The sequence below is a fragment of the Thalassophryne amazonica genome, chromosome 12 (genome assembly GCF_902500255.1).
Source record: "Thalassophryne amazonica chromosome 12, fThaAma1.1, whole genome shotgun sequence".
In the NCBI taxonomy this organism is placed as follows: Eukaryota; Metazoa; Chordata; class Actinopteri; order Batrachoidiformes; family Batrachoididae; genus Thalassophryne; species Thalassophryne amazonica.
Window position 1 is genome coordinate 33075540 of NC_047114.1, and position 16123 is coordinate 33091662.

At 38.8% G+C, this 16123-nt stretch overlaps 1 protein-coding gene across 1 annotated transcript; it reads right to left on the reverse strand.

Moving 5' to 3' along the window:
- Window positions 1-891: 891 nt before the first annotated feature.
- Window positions 892-15129, reverse strand: LOC117522539 (UMP-CMP kinase-like). The gene is given in 5 exon segments (XM_034183987.1): window positions 892-1549; window positions 14350-14446; window positions 14796-14872; window positions 14981-15093; window positions 15096-15129. Coding segments are annotated over 5 exon segments (363 nt in total). The 3' UTR covers window positions 892-1507.
- Between the last annotated feature and the right edge of the window lie 994 nt (window positions 15130-16123).

Sequence of the window (16123 nt, forward strand, 5' to 3'; positions counted from 1 at the left end):
TCATTTAGTGACATGCAGGGTAACCCTAATCCTAACCCAGTCAACTGTTCCGTTCTGTCGAGCAGCACCATGGCTTCGTGCTTAACACTGTTGCCTCACAGCAAGAAGGTCATGGGATCACTTCCCACATGGTGCCTTTCTGTGTGGAGTTTGTGTATGAGGGCGAATGGAAACTGTTGGTGGGTGATTCGTAGACTACGGGCACTTTTATGTCCCTTGATCATATTTTATGAAAAAAAGGGGAAATTTCACACTTTTATAGTTATCTTTACAATGAAAGTGTTTTAAGAAATTTGTCCTAGTAGTCTATGATGACTTTTTCACCTTTTTTCAGCATCATTCTATGCAAATATTGCTGTTTGTGCTTGTCCCACACCCAGACTTATGATCTTCACATGACAAAAATGAATAGTAAACGTTTTTTCTACGTTTAAAATATCTCTGAATAAAATATCAGTAAAATAATCAAAACATAATTGGGGTATTCAATGTCATACAACTGTGTGATTTTTTAAACAAAATGTAGTTGTCCCACACTATTGCCGTAATTTCCACCACAACAATAATGCCCTTTAAAAAGTTTGTATGAAAGGTTGCGTGGGTAGTTTCTATGGAGATAACATAACATCAGAGCACATGTATTAGCGCCAAATCACAACAACAGTTGCCCCAAGGCGCTTTATATTGTAAGCAATGGTGTGGTGGAAATTACATTACAAGGCCATAGTGCCCGTAGTTAAAGAATCACCCTGGTGTCTGTGTGAATGTGTTTGTATGTGGCTCTGTGATAGACGGGGATCTGGTCCTGGGTGTACCTGCCTCATACCCTACACTCCTGGGATAGGTGCACCCCTGTGGCCTTTAATTGGAGTACGCAGGTATAGAAATGGATGGAAAACTTGAAATGTGTCCTGACCAGAATGTAACAGGAAGATTAATGTGTGTTAACAGGACAACTGGAGATCCTGGACTCTGGGAACATAGGTTCATTCCCCCACTGCTGCTCATTGTTATTAGTTGTGAAACCTTACTGTCCACACAGTGCAAACCAAAGGTGGACTGGAAGGAGGTGTGAGGTACAAACACAAACACGTGAGACATTTTCTGCATTTTATTTGCCAGTGTCTGCTGGCTGTTCTGTCAAAGTCTGACATGGAACCCAAGTGAAGGAAAAGCTCAGCCACATGACCACTTCGTCTCACAACATATTCTGTAAATACTTGTGATATATAACTTTGTGGTATTCCTGCATGACTGCTATGATTTACTGACAGTACTAAACACCTACATTTGTATTTACTGGTCTTATACTGACAGCACTGATGAGCTGTGAGCCGTTCTACTGAGCATTCATAAAACATCATAGGACACACACTCTCAAACAAATAATGCATTTACAAAACATGGAAAAGTAAAACACCATATGAACAGACATCAATTTATTACAATGTAAACGCTGGTGATAAAAAGGAAGCTAAAAGAGAATGCTGTCAGCAGCCAGGGAAAGTCATCCTTCCTTATCCAGGATAGCCTTCACGTCAGCAAATACCTAAAAGAAAACAAAAAGAACATTTTTCAACATATATTCAGGTACTGGTACTGAATATTCATCAATATTCAGTACCAAAGTGTGTCCAAACCTTTGACTGGTACTGTGTACACAATCAATGGACATAAGGGTCTTCACAAGATTAAGCTTTTAATAAATTCCATAACTATTCTATATCATTTTATAAAATGCATTGATAGAGCAAGTCCCTTCAGGTACTCCTTTGTTTTCACTCTGGGTCGCCACAGCAGATCTAGCGAGTTATATGCACGTTGATTTGGCACAAGTTTTACGCTGGACGCCCTTTCTGATGCCACTACACGTTACACGGAGAAAATGGGCAGGGGTGGGGTTTGAACCTGGAACCTTCCTCACTGAAACCAAGCGCACAAACCACTTGGGCTTCACCCCTGCATAAAATGTACTGATGAGTAGTACAAAATGCCAATACAGTATTAAATATAATGATTGCATGTGATGGTCTAGTGGTTAAGGCATTGGCCTTGAGACCAGAAGATCCTCTGTTCAAATCCCAGCCTGACTCGAAAATCACTAAGGGCCCTTGGGCAAGGTCTTTAACCCCCTACTGCTCCAAGTGTGTAGTGAGCGCCTTGTATGGCAGCACCCTGAATGTGAAGCATTATTTGTAAAGCACTTTGAGCATCTGATGCAGATGGAAAAGCACAGCATAGATGCAGTCCATTTACCATTTATCGATTAAAAAAAATGGTTTTTGGGCCCATTGCAGTATCAAAATTAGAGGTGGACACACTTCAACAAACCTAACAGCTAATTACCGAAGCTAACATTTGTGTTAGTGAATTAGCATTTCAGCTAACTTAACCCTAATAAGCACACCTGGAGTCCGTGTGGACCACGGAGGGGTAAACGCTATAAAAAAAAAAAAAAATGCATTTTTAATTGGTCTCCAGCCAAATCCTTTAAAGTATTCCTCACACTACATGTCCACTTTGTGAATCCATTATGTTTTTGGAAAACTATCAAGGAATATTTTTGAAAAATTAAGGTTTCCTTTTGGGGTCCACACAGACGGACCCCTGGATTATTTGATACTTGACCATAAGTAAATGTGTTTTGAGATGTGTATGAGTGTGTATCATGTTCCATGTAAGTATTTCTTCTTTGCAACATTCAAACATTGTTATTCCTTACCTATATTTACAGGTTAGCATGGAAAAAAATTGCGAGAGAAAATAAAATGGCAAGATACACAGCTATAGAAGCCCTAAAATTAATCCTAGAGTCCTCACGTGATGACGATGATGATGGGCATAATGAAAATGACTCTGTTTGGTACTGAATCAGTTTCTGAAGAGAAGACTCACCTCTCAGAGGCTGCATCTTGTGACCAAGAGAAACTGACAAGAAAATACACTTCATGTGTGCAAAACTCACTCAACACCAAGCATCATGTGTGATGAGTGCATGTAAATAGAGTGAGAGAGAGGAGTGAATAATTCTTTTCTTGTACATGTGTACATGTGTGCTATAAGGACATTTTTATTAGCATGATCCAGAAGTAATTGCATTATTACATGAGCTTGTATTGATGAAAGTAAGGTTCACTGTTTTGTAATCAGGTTGCATGTGTGCTGTGAGGGCATTTAATTGACTTTTTTTTTTTAGATGCAACTGCCATATAATTGATCTTCTATGGGTTAAGGTTTAGATTAGATCATGATTAGCAGAAAATGTTGACACGAGCCTTAATTTGTCTGATGTTGGATTTAATTATTGTTTCTTAAAGCATATTCTCCAAGAGTTATACTTAATTTCAAAGTCCGTGAATGTAGTAAGAAAGTCTTCAACATAAAAGTAAATAAAAGTTAGTTCAGTCATATTTTAATGCAATATTCCTGTATTTTCTCTTAGGCATCCGCATGGACCCCAGGTTGCCTGGAACATCGGTGCGGATGAGGGTTAAAAACCATTAAACTAATTAGCTTCCACTAAATTAGTTCCACCAACCTGAAGTCAGCTATATTTTATGTTTTAAATGAAACAGTCAAAAATGTTGTAAACCTTAATTATGTTGTTCCCATTGGAGCTTATACACCAATTTAAGACGTGAAACGGACAAATCACAGAAGTGGAGATGAGGAGCAGGAGGTCAAACCAGCGTATATGAAATATTAAAATCATTTTCTTGCATATTTTTTATTTCTCAAAATATCTTCTTTCATATAGTCTATTAATAAACTATGTTGATGGAAAATTTTATTTTCATTTCTCAATTATTATTAACGCACATTTTGATAATCTGATTTTGGCATACCAAACCCATTCTGGAATCTTCCATGTTTATGCTACAACATTGTTTATTTTTTAAATGGTTTAGAGTCAAAAACAAAGACAAAGCTAAATTCATATTACAAAACCTAGTGATCAACACTTTAGGACATTTATTGGTTTAGCGTTAATCACAGTTAACTTTTCAGTTAGCATATTAGCGGTTATCAAAGCTAAATTTAGTTTAACTTTTGGGTTTTGTAAATTATAGTTTGTTTAAAATATGTTTCTACTATTTGCATTCCATGGTTGTAAGCAATAATTTAATGTACGTTTATAGAATGTGAATAAACAGTGAGCACACAATTGTCTATATCTAAAATATCAACCATTATATGACACCTAAATAGATACTTGTTACGGACTGGTGGATTGTACGTCATGTGACATTCATTAATTGCCCCACTGTATGAGCAGCATCATGTATTGTACATTTAGTTCCATTTACTGTTTTTTATTTGTACTCTAATTTTGCTCTCTTGAATGCCCCATTAGCTTTTTATTATAATGCGTCCATGATATGAGGAAGCTAACTGCAGTAGCCGCAGTGTTCATGAGGGCATCTTTATCAGCCATACAAGCACTTTTTCCCACTGGCTGATGAAAACAGATTGTGTTTCCACACAGGTGCAAAGCTAACCTTAGCGGTGTGTTGGTGAGTAACCTGTGGGGCAGAGTTAACTGATGGGTGGAAACACAAACGGCTCTGTGCTCCAGTGTAGTCCGCTTCCTGCACAGCACCTCTTTAATTTAATAATAAAAACCCCTTTAATTTGAAGTAAATATCAAATGGCACAGATCTATTTCAGTGTCATACAGGTGTGTTCAAAATAAGTGTGTTTTAAAAAAATTGAGTAAAGCTCAAAATCCTTAAAATACCTTTAATTTCATACACACACACACAATTGAATTGAGAACACCGCACATTCAATTGCAAAAGAAAACGGTGAAAAATTTGTAAAATTTGTTATTGCTTCGCAGAAAGTGAATAAAGCTTTACTCTTTTTTTTTAAACACTGCTATTCTTCTTAACAGAGGTGCAATGGAAAAGTATTCTCATTAATTGAAAGAATGAATGCACAGACACCTCTGAAATGATCTTCCAGCTTTCAAGACGTGCAAATATTCTTACCATTGCACTCAAAAACCTGTTGGCCATTATATTTAACAAAATATTAGCACTTGCTCCTTTTTATGTTGGGATGTCATGTCTGCCACATGTCCCAACTGCTGTTCTTGAAGTTATTTTCAGAATTTGCCACATTTTGAACATAGAAGTCCATGTTTTTTTGTCTTTTATATGAACTTACATCTTTGTACACACACACACTTTCTTTCTTCCTTTTATTTATGGTTTGGCTTTGAGGATTTGAGCCTCAACTACAAAACTGGAATCTGCATCTGGAGCGACTGCTCTCGTTTGCGTGTCTGTACGACTTCTGAATGGGTGCGTGTGGTGGTTTATATGGTACATTGACCGCATTTATAGCGGTTTAGTCATTACTGTGGAGCCCTTGAAGCATCTGGTTTCAGAGACACTGATTCAGTCCAATTAAAAATAGAATTCCACTTCAGATGAAGTGGAATAGAGCTCTTTTTTCAGACAACAATCATCTCTACTGACCATAACTTTACAAAAACAAAGACTACAATAAAAATCCACCTTACTTTGACAGAAGCATATTAAACCTGTTTGCAGACCTGCCAACATAAAAACTTTCACATAAGATGTATACATATACACTAGCGTGTTGCCCATAGGGATCCACGGATTCTATAGATTGAGTAGTGTTCATAAATGAGGGTGGTTTCAGGGTGGTAAATTGTGCAAATTTTCTATAATGATTGTAGCTGAAAGTGTAGGAAATTAAAATGAGAAAGTTTTGTGAACAACTGTATTTATTATTTGGCACATTTAGTTAATGTCATGTTTTACAACTGGCAAGGTTGAGATATTCCTTTTTTCAGCGCTTGTGTGGTTACCAGGGACTGATTAATGGTAAAATCAACATCCATTGTTCAATGTTGTTACCCAGTATCCCTAATTTCTCCAAAAATATTAGTCCTATCAAATTTCCAATTACACGGTATTCATCCTTGATCCAAAATACATAAGCATACCAAACGTAAATGTCAGCTCTCCCCAGTTTCCTGCGCCACTTGGCTTTATACAGATGATTTATCGCCCCCTGCGGGGATGGCGTGAGTCCAGAATTTAATTATCAACATCCATTGTTCATTGTTGTTACCTAATATCCCGACAAAAATATTAGTTCTATCAACTTTACGTTTTCACTGCATTCATCCTTGACCCAAAAATACATGAGCATACCAAACAGCAAATGTCTACACAAAGACCCCTTTCTCTCTGTAATGGCATGCTGACTTCAGGATTGTCCACCGGAGCTGTTGCCCGTAAATTGAATGTTCATTTCTCTACCACAAGCTGTCTATTTGGCAGTACATCAACAGGCCTCACAAGCACAGACCGCGTGTAACCACACCAGCCCAGGACCTCCACATACAGCATGTTCACCTCCAAGATCATCTGAGACCAGCCAGACGGACAGCTGCTGTAACAATTGGTTTGCAGACCCAAAGAATTTCTGCACAAACCATCTCAGGGAAGCTCATCTGCATGCTCATTGTCCTCATCGGGGTCTCGACCTGACTGCAATTCATCATCGTAACTAACTTGAGTGGGCAATGGTCACATTCAATGGCGTCTGGCTATTGAACAACTCTGTGAAGGAGATGTGTTGAACTGCAAGAGGCAAATGGTGGTCACAGTAGATACTTACTGGTTTTCAGACCCCCCCCCACCCCAAGTCCCTCCAATAAAGCAAGGCTGCACATTTCAGAATGGCCTTTGATTGTGGCCAGCCTAAGGCACACCTGTGCAATAATCATGCTGTCTAATCAGCACTTGGTATGCCACACCTGTGAGGTGGGATGGATCATCTCAGCAAAGGAGAAGTGCTCACTAACACAAATTTAGACAGATTTGTGAACAATATTTGAGAGAATACGTCTTTTGTGTATGGGTGATTCTTAGACTACGGGCACTTATGTCCTTTGATCATATTGTATGAAAAACAGAAAAAAGGTGAAATTTCACACTTTTCTAGTTATCTTTACAATGAAGTGTGTTAAGAAATTTGTTCTAGTAGTCTATGATTAATTTTTTCACCTGTTTTCAGCATCAGTATATGCAAATATTGCAGTTTGTGCTTGTCCCACACCCCAGACTTTTGATCTTCAATGATAAAAATGAATGGTAAAGAAACGTTTTCTAATCTTTTAAAATATCTCTGAATAAAATATCAGTAAAATAATCAAAACATAATTGGGGTATTCAATGTCAGAACTGTTGTGATTTTTTTTTAAAACAAAATGTAGTTGTCCCACACTATTGCGTAATTTCCACCACAACACTGTAATGTCCCTTTAAACAGTTTGTATGAAAGATTGTTTGGGTAGTTTCTATGGAGATAAACAGTGACATCAGAGCACAATATAATAGCGCCAATCACAACAAACAGTTGCCCCAAGGTGCTTTATATTGTAAGGCAATGGTGTGTGGAAATTACATTTACAAGGCCAATAGTGCCCGTGTTTAAAGAATCACCCGTATATAGAAAAAGTTTTAGATCTTTGAGTTCAGCTCATGAAAAACGGGGAGCAAAAAACAAAAGTGTTGTTTATATTTTTGTTCGTGTAGAGAGCGACAGAACTAACAAGTGCTCAGTTAACAGAGGCATTGATGATTAGAGCTCAGTTTATTTTCCCATTCTGCTGTGTACCACATGTCAGAACACCTCTTCAATTCTTTTCTCATAGATGTAACTGGCTATAGTCATTTTCACACAAAGACATAACTGTCTGTTGTGTGTCTACTGTGTGAACCATAAGCTCAGCAAACACTTCAAGCTTCAAACAGTGTTCATTCAGCTCAATTGTTTCAGGTTCTTATTGTAATAATTTACTTTTCAGTGTCAAATGGCATGTTTAAGAACAAATAATGAAAACATAAGTTTTGTTTTAGTTGCTCAGTGGTTCCTGGAAATTCTGACTGCCGCGTAAGATTTTCAAGTTAGGAGCCAGCTGACCCCTCACCAAAAGTCTATAAATCAAATAACCCATGGACTGTATTTTAAAAAGGTATATTTAATTTCTATTCCAGTGGGGGAAATGCTAAGTAAATCAAACTGGGTCTTTTCATCTCTCAAGCTGTAACGCAAAAGAAAATAATGCCATGACACATCTCTTCTAAACACAAAACAAGAAAAGGACAAAGCTACTTAATACTGATCACATTTGTTTTTCTGTCTTATCTTTGAGCTCCAGGGGACAATAAGTCATGCTTTTACTTGCCTGTCTGGGTCCCACAACTTCTATTTGTAAGCAGCTTGCGAGGTCAAAACAAGAAAATTGCATTATCATGTACAAGCCACATGATGGCAGTGTCTACATGATAAACAGGCTGCTTCTGTGTGTTGATCTGAATGAGGCACTGCACGAGCTGCACTCCAGACCAGATGGTGGTGGTACTAGCACCATTAAGCTGGAAGCCAACCACTACAATAAACCAAGAACATGATGACAATGATTTGAATGAGGAGGAAGTGCTGAAGGCTGACATGAACAAAATTATGCTCAAGCTAAGAGATGACACTCTTGAATAAAGAGAGGGAATAACCTTCATATGACTGGGCACATCCAGTTGTTTAGTTTGTTTTTTTGTTTTTTTTTTTGACAGAACTTCAGCCAAGAGAACAGCTCAAAAAAAAAAAAGAAAAAAAAAGCATGCTAATTAGTTACAGATGCACTGAGGATTCCTTCTTTCAAATGTGCAAAATAATGTGTATTGTTCATTTGGCATGTTTGGCATGCTGTTCCAACACAGAGGCTGCACAGAATTTACAAAAAACAACAACATGTCTACATGTGTTTTGTGGACTTGGAGAAGGTGTATGATCAGGACCAGGAGATACTGGGGAGGTGATGCGGGAGTATGGAGTGAGGGGGTCCCTTCTGAGGGCCATTCAATCTCTGTATTCACAAAGCAAGAGCTGTGTTCGGGTGCTCGGCAGTAAGTCAGACTCATTTTAGGTGGAAGTTGGTCCTTGTCACCAATCCTGTTGTGATATTCATGGACAGGATATTGAGACGTAGTCGGAGGCAAGAGAGTTTTCAGTTTGGTGGGCTCAGGGTCTCGTTGCTGCTTTTTGCAGATGATGTGGTCCTGTTGGCTTCATCGGCCTGTGACCTCCAACACTCACTGGATCGGTCACAGTCAAGTGTGGAGTGGCTGGAAAGAGGATCAGCACATCTAAATCTGGAGCCATGGCTCTCAGCAGGAAACTGATGGATTGCCTACTCCGGTAGGGAATGAGGTCTTGCCCCAAGTGAAGAAGTTAAAGTTCCTCTGGGTCTTGTTCACAAGTGAGGGGACAATGCAGCATGCGATTGGCTGGAGAATCGGTACAGCAGGGGCAGTACTGCATTCACTCTACTGTACTGTTGTGACCCCTGCCCACTGTTCATGTAGTGTGGAGCTGTATCAGCAAAGGTAGCTGGTGTAAAATTTGTTCCAAATCAACATGGCGATCCACCTCAGATTGCTTTGGTGATCCCAAGTGGAAAACAAGGGAGAAGCTGAAGGGGCTTACTTTAAACATTAAGAGAGTGATCCTTTAGCCACCTGCATTAGTCAAGCTAGCAAACCTATCATTCTGACCACTCGGTCTGTAAGGTGAAATCGAGAAGAAGAAAACAAAATGCAGTATTTACATGTGCCGAACCCTGGGCTAAGTTGTTGTTGTTGTTGGCCTTGCAGCTGCTTCTGTTTTGTTCAGGATCACCACAGTGGATCCAGCACAGATCACAGATCATTCTGGATTTGATACCAGATGCTCTTCCTGAAGCAACTCCCAGCAGAAACACACAGCCTCTGGTCATCCAAGTAATTAACCAGGACTCACTCTGCTTGGTGTCTGAGATCTGACAGGAGATCAGGCCTACACAGAGAAGACTGGCTGCACCAAAACGTGCCCAATGTAATGTTTAGAAATAAAATAAAATGATTTAATAATCACATCATATTTGATTAAAGCATGTCACACATGGGTTTTTCCATAAAGGTAGACTGGCAAGGGGCCTTCTTATTTTCGGTGTGCATCCTCTTTCTACCAAAATGCAAATTTAATGACAAAAGTCAAATTAAAAAGGGCTTATTATAAATTCTGTACATGTCAAATATTTTAGATTTGTACCAAGTGAATTTCTGAGTGTTTATTTAAGCCACACTAGATTAAATTGACAGTGTTCATATATTGCTCAATTTGGCATTCAAATTTGAAAATTATAAAAGACATTTAATGTCATCAACCTTCATGTATTTTTTTTTTTTTTTTTAAACAGTATCAGTTCTGAGCCAGAAGGCATGACACTTGATTTACCAGCTGATTTACTCTCCTATCATCTATGGTCATGAACTTTGGGTAATGCCTGAAAGAACAAGGTCATCGATACAAGCTGCAAAACGGAGATTCCTCTGTCGGGTATCTGGGCTTCCACTCCAGAACAGCATGAAAAATTCCAATTTCCAAAAGAGACTCAGAGTAGAGCCGCTACTTTTTTTGCATGGAAAGGAGACAGCTGAGGTACCCCCTGGTCGTCTCCCTATGGAATATCTTCCAGTCATGTCCAACTAGACATGCTGGAGGGATTATATCTCCCAGATAGCTTGGAAATGCCTTGGGATGAGCTCCTTTATCTACTGCTACCACAGCCTGAACCCGGATAAGCGGCAGGAAATGGATCAATCAGTTCAGACATGGTTTAGACACCAGTGCAGTTTTAAAAAGCCCAGTATCAGACACACACACACAAAATGATACCAGACATCTGAGCAATATTATGGAAGCATTCCAGCCAAGTGTAGCTTTGACTGCTGTTCCAGGAGCCATTTTTATGCAGATGATTTGATCTCCATGAGTATGCTCTTAGAGGGGCCGTGCCTTTTGATTCCTGCCTTGGCTATCACATTATTTAGTCATACAAAAAAAGTCTGAGTTCCAACTAAAAGTGTAGTAAATAGCCAAGTTTATCTCTGCATTTTAGTTGTGCTCACCTTTACCACATTATTACAGTGGCACTGCTGCACAATCTGACCACTGACCAACAATCCTCTTCTTTCTGTTTTTTAATATCATTGGCACACTTAAAAAAGTTTTTGACATGCAAGTTCTCAAAACCTGTCGATAAAGTCTGTTTTTTGGAGCAATGTTAACAACATTAGCTTAGCTCAGTTAACCTGCCAACACTAGACGGGGAAACACAGCATGCTTTCCCAGTGAAGCTCTTTACAGTCTCTAACTGTGCAGCCACCACTGCTTCAATGTCAAAAACTGTTCGCTTTTTTACATTTAAGGAAAACATGTAATTAGTAGATTTACACATTACGTTTGTGGCAAAGCTCTGCGTCTTCTTGGTTATTTTTGTCCAATTTGATTGCTTCAGGAAAGGTTCAAAGTCCAATTTTGTAACACACAGTTGTGTAAAATACACAATGAATACATAAAATAGTTGGCAGGTCTGTTTTGTGTTTGGAATACTGCGGCACTCCTTGCCTCCTGTCAAATGCTGGCATCCGGAATACCAAGTGTACAAAGAAGACAAAATGGGTTGTGACAGTTCCTTAACACACACACACTACAATAAATTGAGTTTTCTGACAACTTCTGTAGTTTTTTCAGTTGTTTTTTTAACGTGCTGTTGCATCAAATAGATGTCATTGCCATGAGACTACCACTTATAAAATAACATGCAGGAATCTATAAATTATTAACGAATCAAAAAATAATAATTCCCCTTGCAAAACAAAAGCTTTGGCATTATTTTCTTGGCAGTTTCTATCTCCTAAAAGACTGGTGCACATTGATTATACCATCACAGGTAAGATGCAGAAACAATGAGGAAAATGTCATGAAAACAAGTTTTTTTGTTGTTTTTTTTACAATGCGTTTGGGTTAGGTTTAGTTATTTTAGATTATTATCACTGTGAGCAAATGGGATGAGTTCATCAGTGAAATCACCTGCTGGAGTCAGTGGCTGCAAAGAAAACCTGCACCCTCTTGGCCCTTTCTAGAATGTCTTTGGGCACCACTGATGTAGATGTTGACATGCACATCATTGAGTGCATGTAAGCTGTCGCAAGGCCTCTCTACTCCACACAGAGGCCAAACAGAGAAATTGAGCATTTTTTTTTTATTTCATTTCATTTTTGTCTTGGTGGATCATGGGATTTATTTTCATCGCATGCAGAATGTCAAAGAATCGACTGATGCCTGTGATGAAGGCTGACGTGAATGAATGAGGCGATGAGAGTTTTCAGCTTTTAAAATAGCTTAATTTTCTCACTGTGGCACAAAGCGCTGCCGTTCTCGGGTTCAGGCTGAGAAACGCGCCAAGAGCAGACAAACCACTGAGGGACTTCTTTAAAAACACTACGTTTCTTCAGCTACTAAAAGAAACTACAGTATTTTCAGATGTCGTTTATGTGGATAAGTTTTCGTCAGGCTGTGAATGATCAACCTGACTGAAATGAACAGGTAAGATTAAGACTTTATATTTACTCGGTGTGTAAATGGTTTTAGTATTGTAACAGTCTGAACTCTTCGCATGAGGACTGCAGCTTTCAGTTGTTGAGCCAATCAATGTACAGCATCAGACGTATTTCGACTGATGAATAAGTTATAAAAAACACATGCCAACAATCATAACTTACCTACAGTTTATGGCCCGCATATGTGGGATGTACGAGTCATATGCTGGCATGCGTCAAAAAAATATTGTGCATGCACAATATTTTTTGACATACTCGCCGTGCCATATACCAGCATGCTTCAATGTACATTTAACTTACACAAAACCTACCTATATCTTAGACGTATGCCAGCGTATTCGGTGTATTTTTCACAAGTTGGCATACACAGGCTAAATCATCAAAGTGTGACAGGGCTATCATGCTTTAAAACCAGTCAGCCTGGACAGGGAGTGGATTTTATAATCGCCCAGTGAGCAGTCTGCATTCTTACAAACTACAGTGCAGCACTTAAGTCCTCACAAGATGAGGACAGTTATTTTGATTGCCACCTTTACTCTCTCGCATTGTCTCAATCACACAGCTGACAGAAACGGGGAACACGCAACATCCAGAAAAAATCCACTAAATAGTCTCAGGAGCCGTAATGCTTGGCGTAATAAACCAGGAGAGAAACATTGCCAACCAAACAAAAACACAGTAGAAAAACCAAGAGCGGAAGGCTTCCTAAACACACCTACACCATCTTGGTACATGCTTAATCTGTAATAGAAACCCAGCTATTTATGTCATAATATGACACCCTTTAATCATGCAAAAAATTCTACCAATATCATGGATATACAATGGCCATTTTGTTGTATGGCAAAGCCCTACAAATCCCAAATAACCATCATGTGTACCTGACCCTTTTAAACAGTTGCTATCCATTCGTACCCTGCCCCACAGGTCTATCAGCAATTTAAACACACCCTTAGGTGCAAACAGCATTGCGTGTGGTAACCAAGAAAAACTGTGGCAACTCCCAGATGGTTGTCAACAGTGACCCTGATTAAACTATGCTCATACTAGCAATGTTTGTACATCCAATCCACCTTTTGTCAGGTTCACCATGTTCAGGTACTAGATTTTTTTAGGAATTTTGTAGAGATTTGCAAAACTATACATTTCTGAAAAGTGCATACAACAGCCAATCAGAAAATGGGATGGTGTCATTTTCCCAGAAGCCATCATGGCAGCCATTGTGGATTTGTAAACATGACATCTCATCTCTGCTTTCAGATGACGTAGGATCTTGACCCACAGTTGCTACATATACATTTTCACGGCAAAGGAATCTAAGGGCACAAATTACAAAAATGTATATGTGGGCAAATCATAGCTATGGGCATCCATCTTGGATTTTCAAGTGTTAATGACTACAATCATCTTTCTTTCAGTATCTCAGGCTTCGATGTTAACTAGGATTCTAATTCTAGAACCAGGAATTAAACAGCACAGATGCTGTATAAGTTCAATATGTCATTTTCTACTACCATAGTAAGGGCAGTTCCCTAATTGTTTCCTCTTTCGCTAATGTGTATTTTCTCTTTGCTTCACATCTGCAGGTACTACAACAACAACAACCAAGATATGACATCTCACCACTGGATTCATTGTCCCTGGATATTTGTATTATTCACTAGAAACAAGACTGTAGGTTTAAAATTCCCATTTTAAACAGTCATTTCTACAAATCCAAGATGGTTGCCACAATGGCTTCCTATTTTCTGATTGGCCATTCCATGCACTTTCCAAAAATGTGTAGTTTTACTAATTACCACAAAATTCCAATTCAATTATGTAAAAACCTATTTAGTTGGCACCTGTGCCCTTTACTCACCTCATCCACAGTACGAGAGGCATCTATAGTACGCACTTTGCCCTCTTTCTCATACTGTTCAATAATTGGCCGTGTAGACCGTAGGTAAGTTTGGATTCTACAAAAAAAATAAATAAATAAGGCCTGGTTATTGGGGTCAGACAACACCAAGGACTCAGAGGAGGAACAAATGGTCAAAAACATACAGGCTTGCAACAGTCAACTAAATGGGGTCAAGGAAACCTGCACTGATCACATACACTGGTTATACTCAGACAAAAATCAAATCCATCCTAAGTTCATATTTATGTACACATAAAAACAAAAGAAAACAATTCAGCTCAACAGTGAGATGCTCTAACTCATAGAAATGAATTACAATTTGGTTGATTTGATAAAAAATAAGTGGAGGATTACATTTTTCAAATGGTGAAGTCAGATATTTTGCTTATGTTGAAAGACGGTACCTTTTCTGCAAGCTTTCTTTATTGTCATCGGTGCGTCCACTGTCCTTTCCTCTTTCTAAACATCTTTCGATGCAAACCTGTGGATTTGGGGGGGGGGGCAGATCATTTTTTGTCACTGACAAAGGGATTGTGAAAGCACACCTGTATACAATAAATAAGGTTTTGCTTCCTCATTCAAAACTTGCCTCATTTTCACAATCAAAGAAAAGCACAAATTTGACATCTGCTTTCCCATCCATGACTCTGTTCCACCCCTGAAGGTTGTCTTCATTGCGGGGGAAACCATCTATGAGGAACGGAACATCTTCTCATCTAGCTTCATGGTCTCTTCCATGGCCTTAAAGAATGAAAAAAAATAAAAAAATACAGTGGAACATTAAGAAATGTATTTGAAAGAAAAGCATGACTGAGAATTTATCATATTTGCCCATTTCCTTATCCACTGAGTTACCTGCTCTACTGTTGTGTACAAGTCAAGACTGGGTGCATGCACCAGTGTGCTGCATCCACAATACCACAAACCCGCCTCTAGTCCTGGATGGCAACCACCCAAACAAACAACTGGTCCATCCCCACATCTCTAAAATAATCTATCTGCTGCAGCCAGGTGAAGCATGGGCATCCTGTTGGCCTTCTCCAGCCACTGGGTCCTCAACACTCAAGCACCTCCAGGCTGGATCATGCACAGAAAAATGCACCACATAGCCAAAATATTGCAGCTCCACATCATCACAATGCAAGTGATACTTTGCACTTTGTCAAACGAGTGGTTATTTCGGGAGACTGTCATTCCAGCAGGGCTCAAAAGATCATCCGAACAGATCTAGGAGCAAGATAGAGTTGTCATTTTAGGATACAGGTTAGGGTCCAAGTCAGCATTTTCCCCACAATTTGTTTCAGGCCGGTGGTACTCACCAAAAAGAATGTAAATCACTAAAAGCATAGAGCAGAAAATGCATGGCACTAAGAAACACAAAAGCAAGCAAAAAAAAAAAAAAAAAAAAAAAAAAACTTCACTCATTTAAATAAACTATTGTGAAAATATTTTATTGTATAACAAACTGTAAAACTAAGAACTTGGCCAAAACAGCACATTATGAACACAGAGAGCATTATACTTGCTGCACTTAAACTGACGTAAATGTTATCATTTAATAAAAACTGTTATTTCAACATTGTTACAGACCAAAAAAAAATTTAATACAACAGTATGCTAGAATTGAGAACAAATTGAAATTTACAATAACTATTATTTGGTATTCTTCAACCACTCTGCTTCACAGCCAGATTGACTGCGTTTGCCTTTATTTGAAGGCCTGCACTCATGT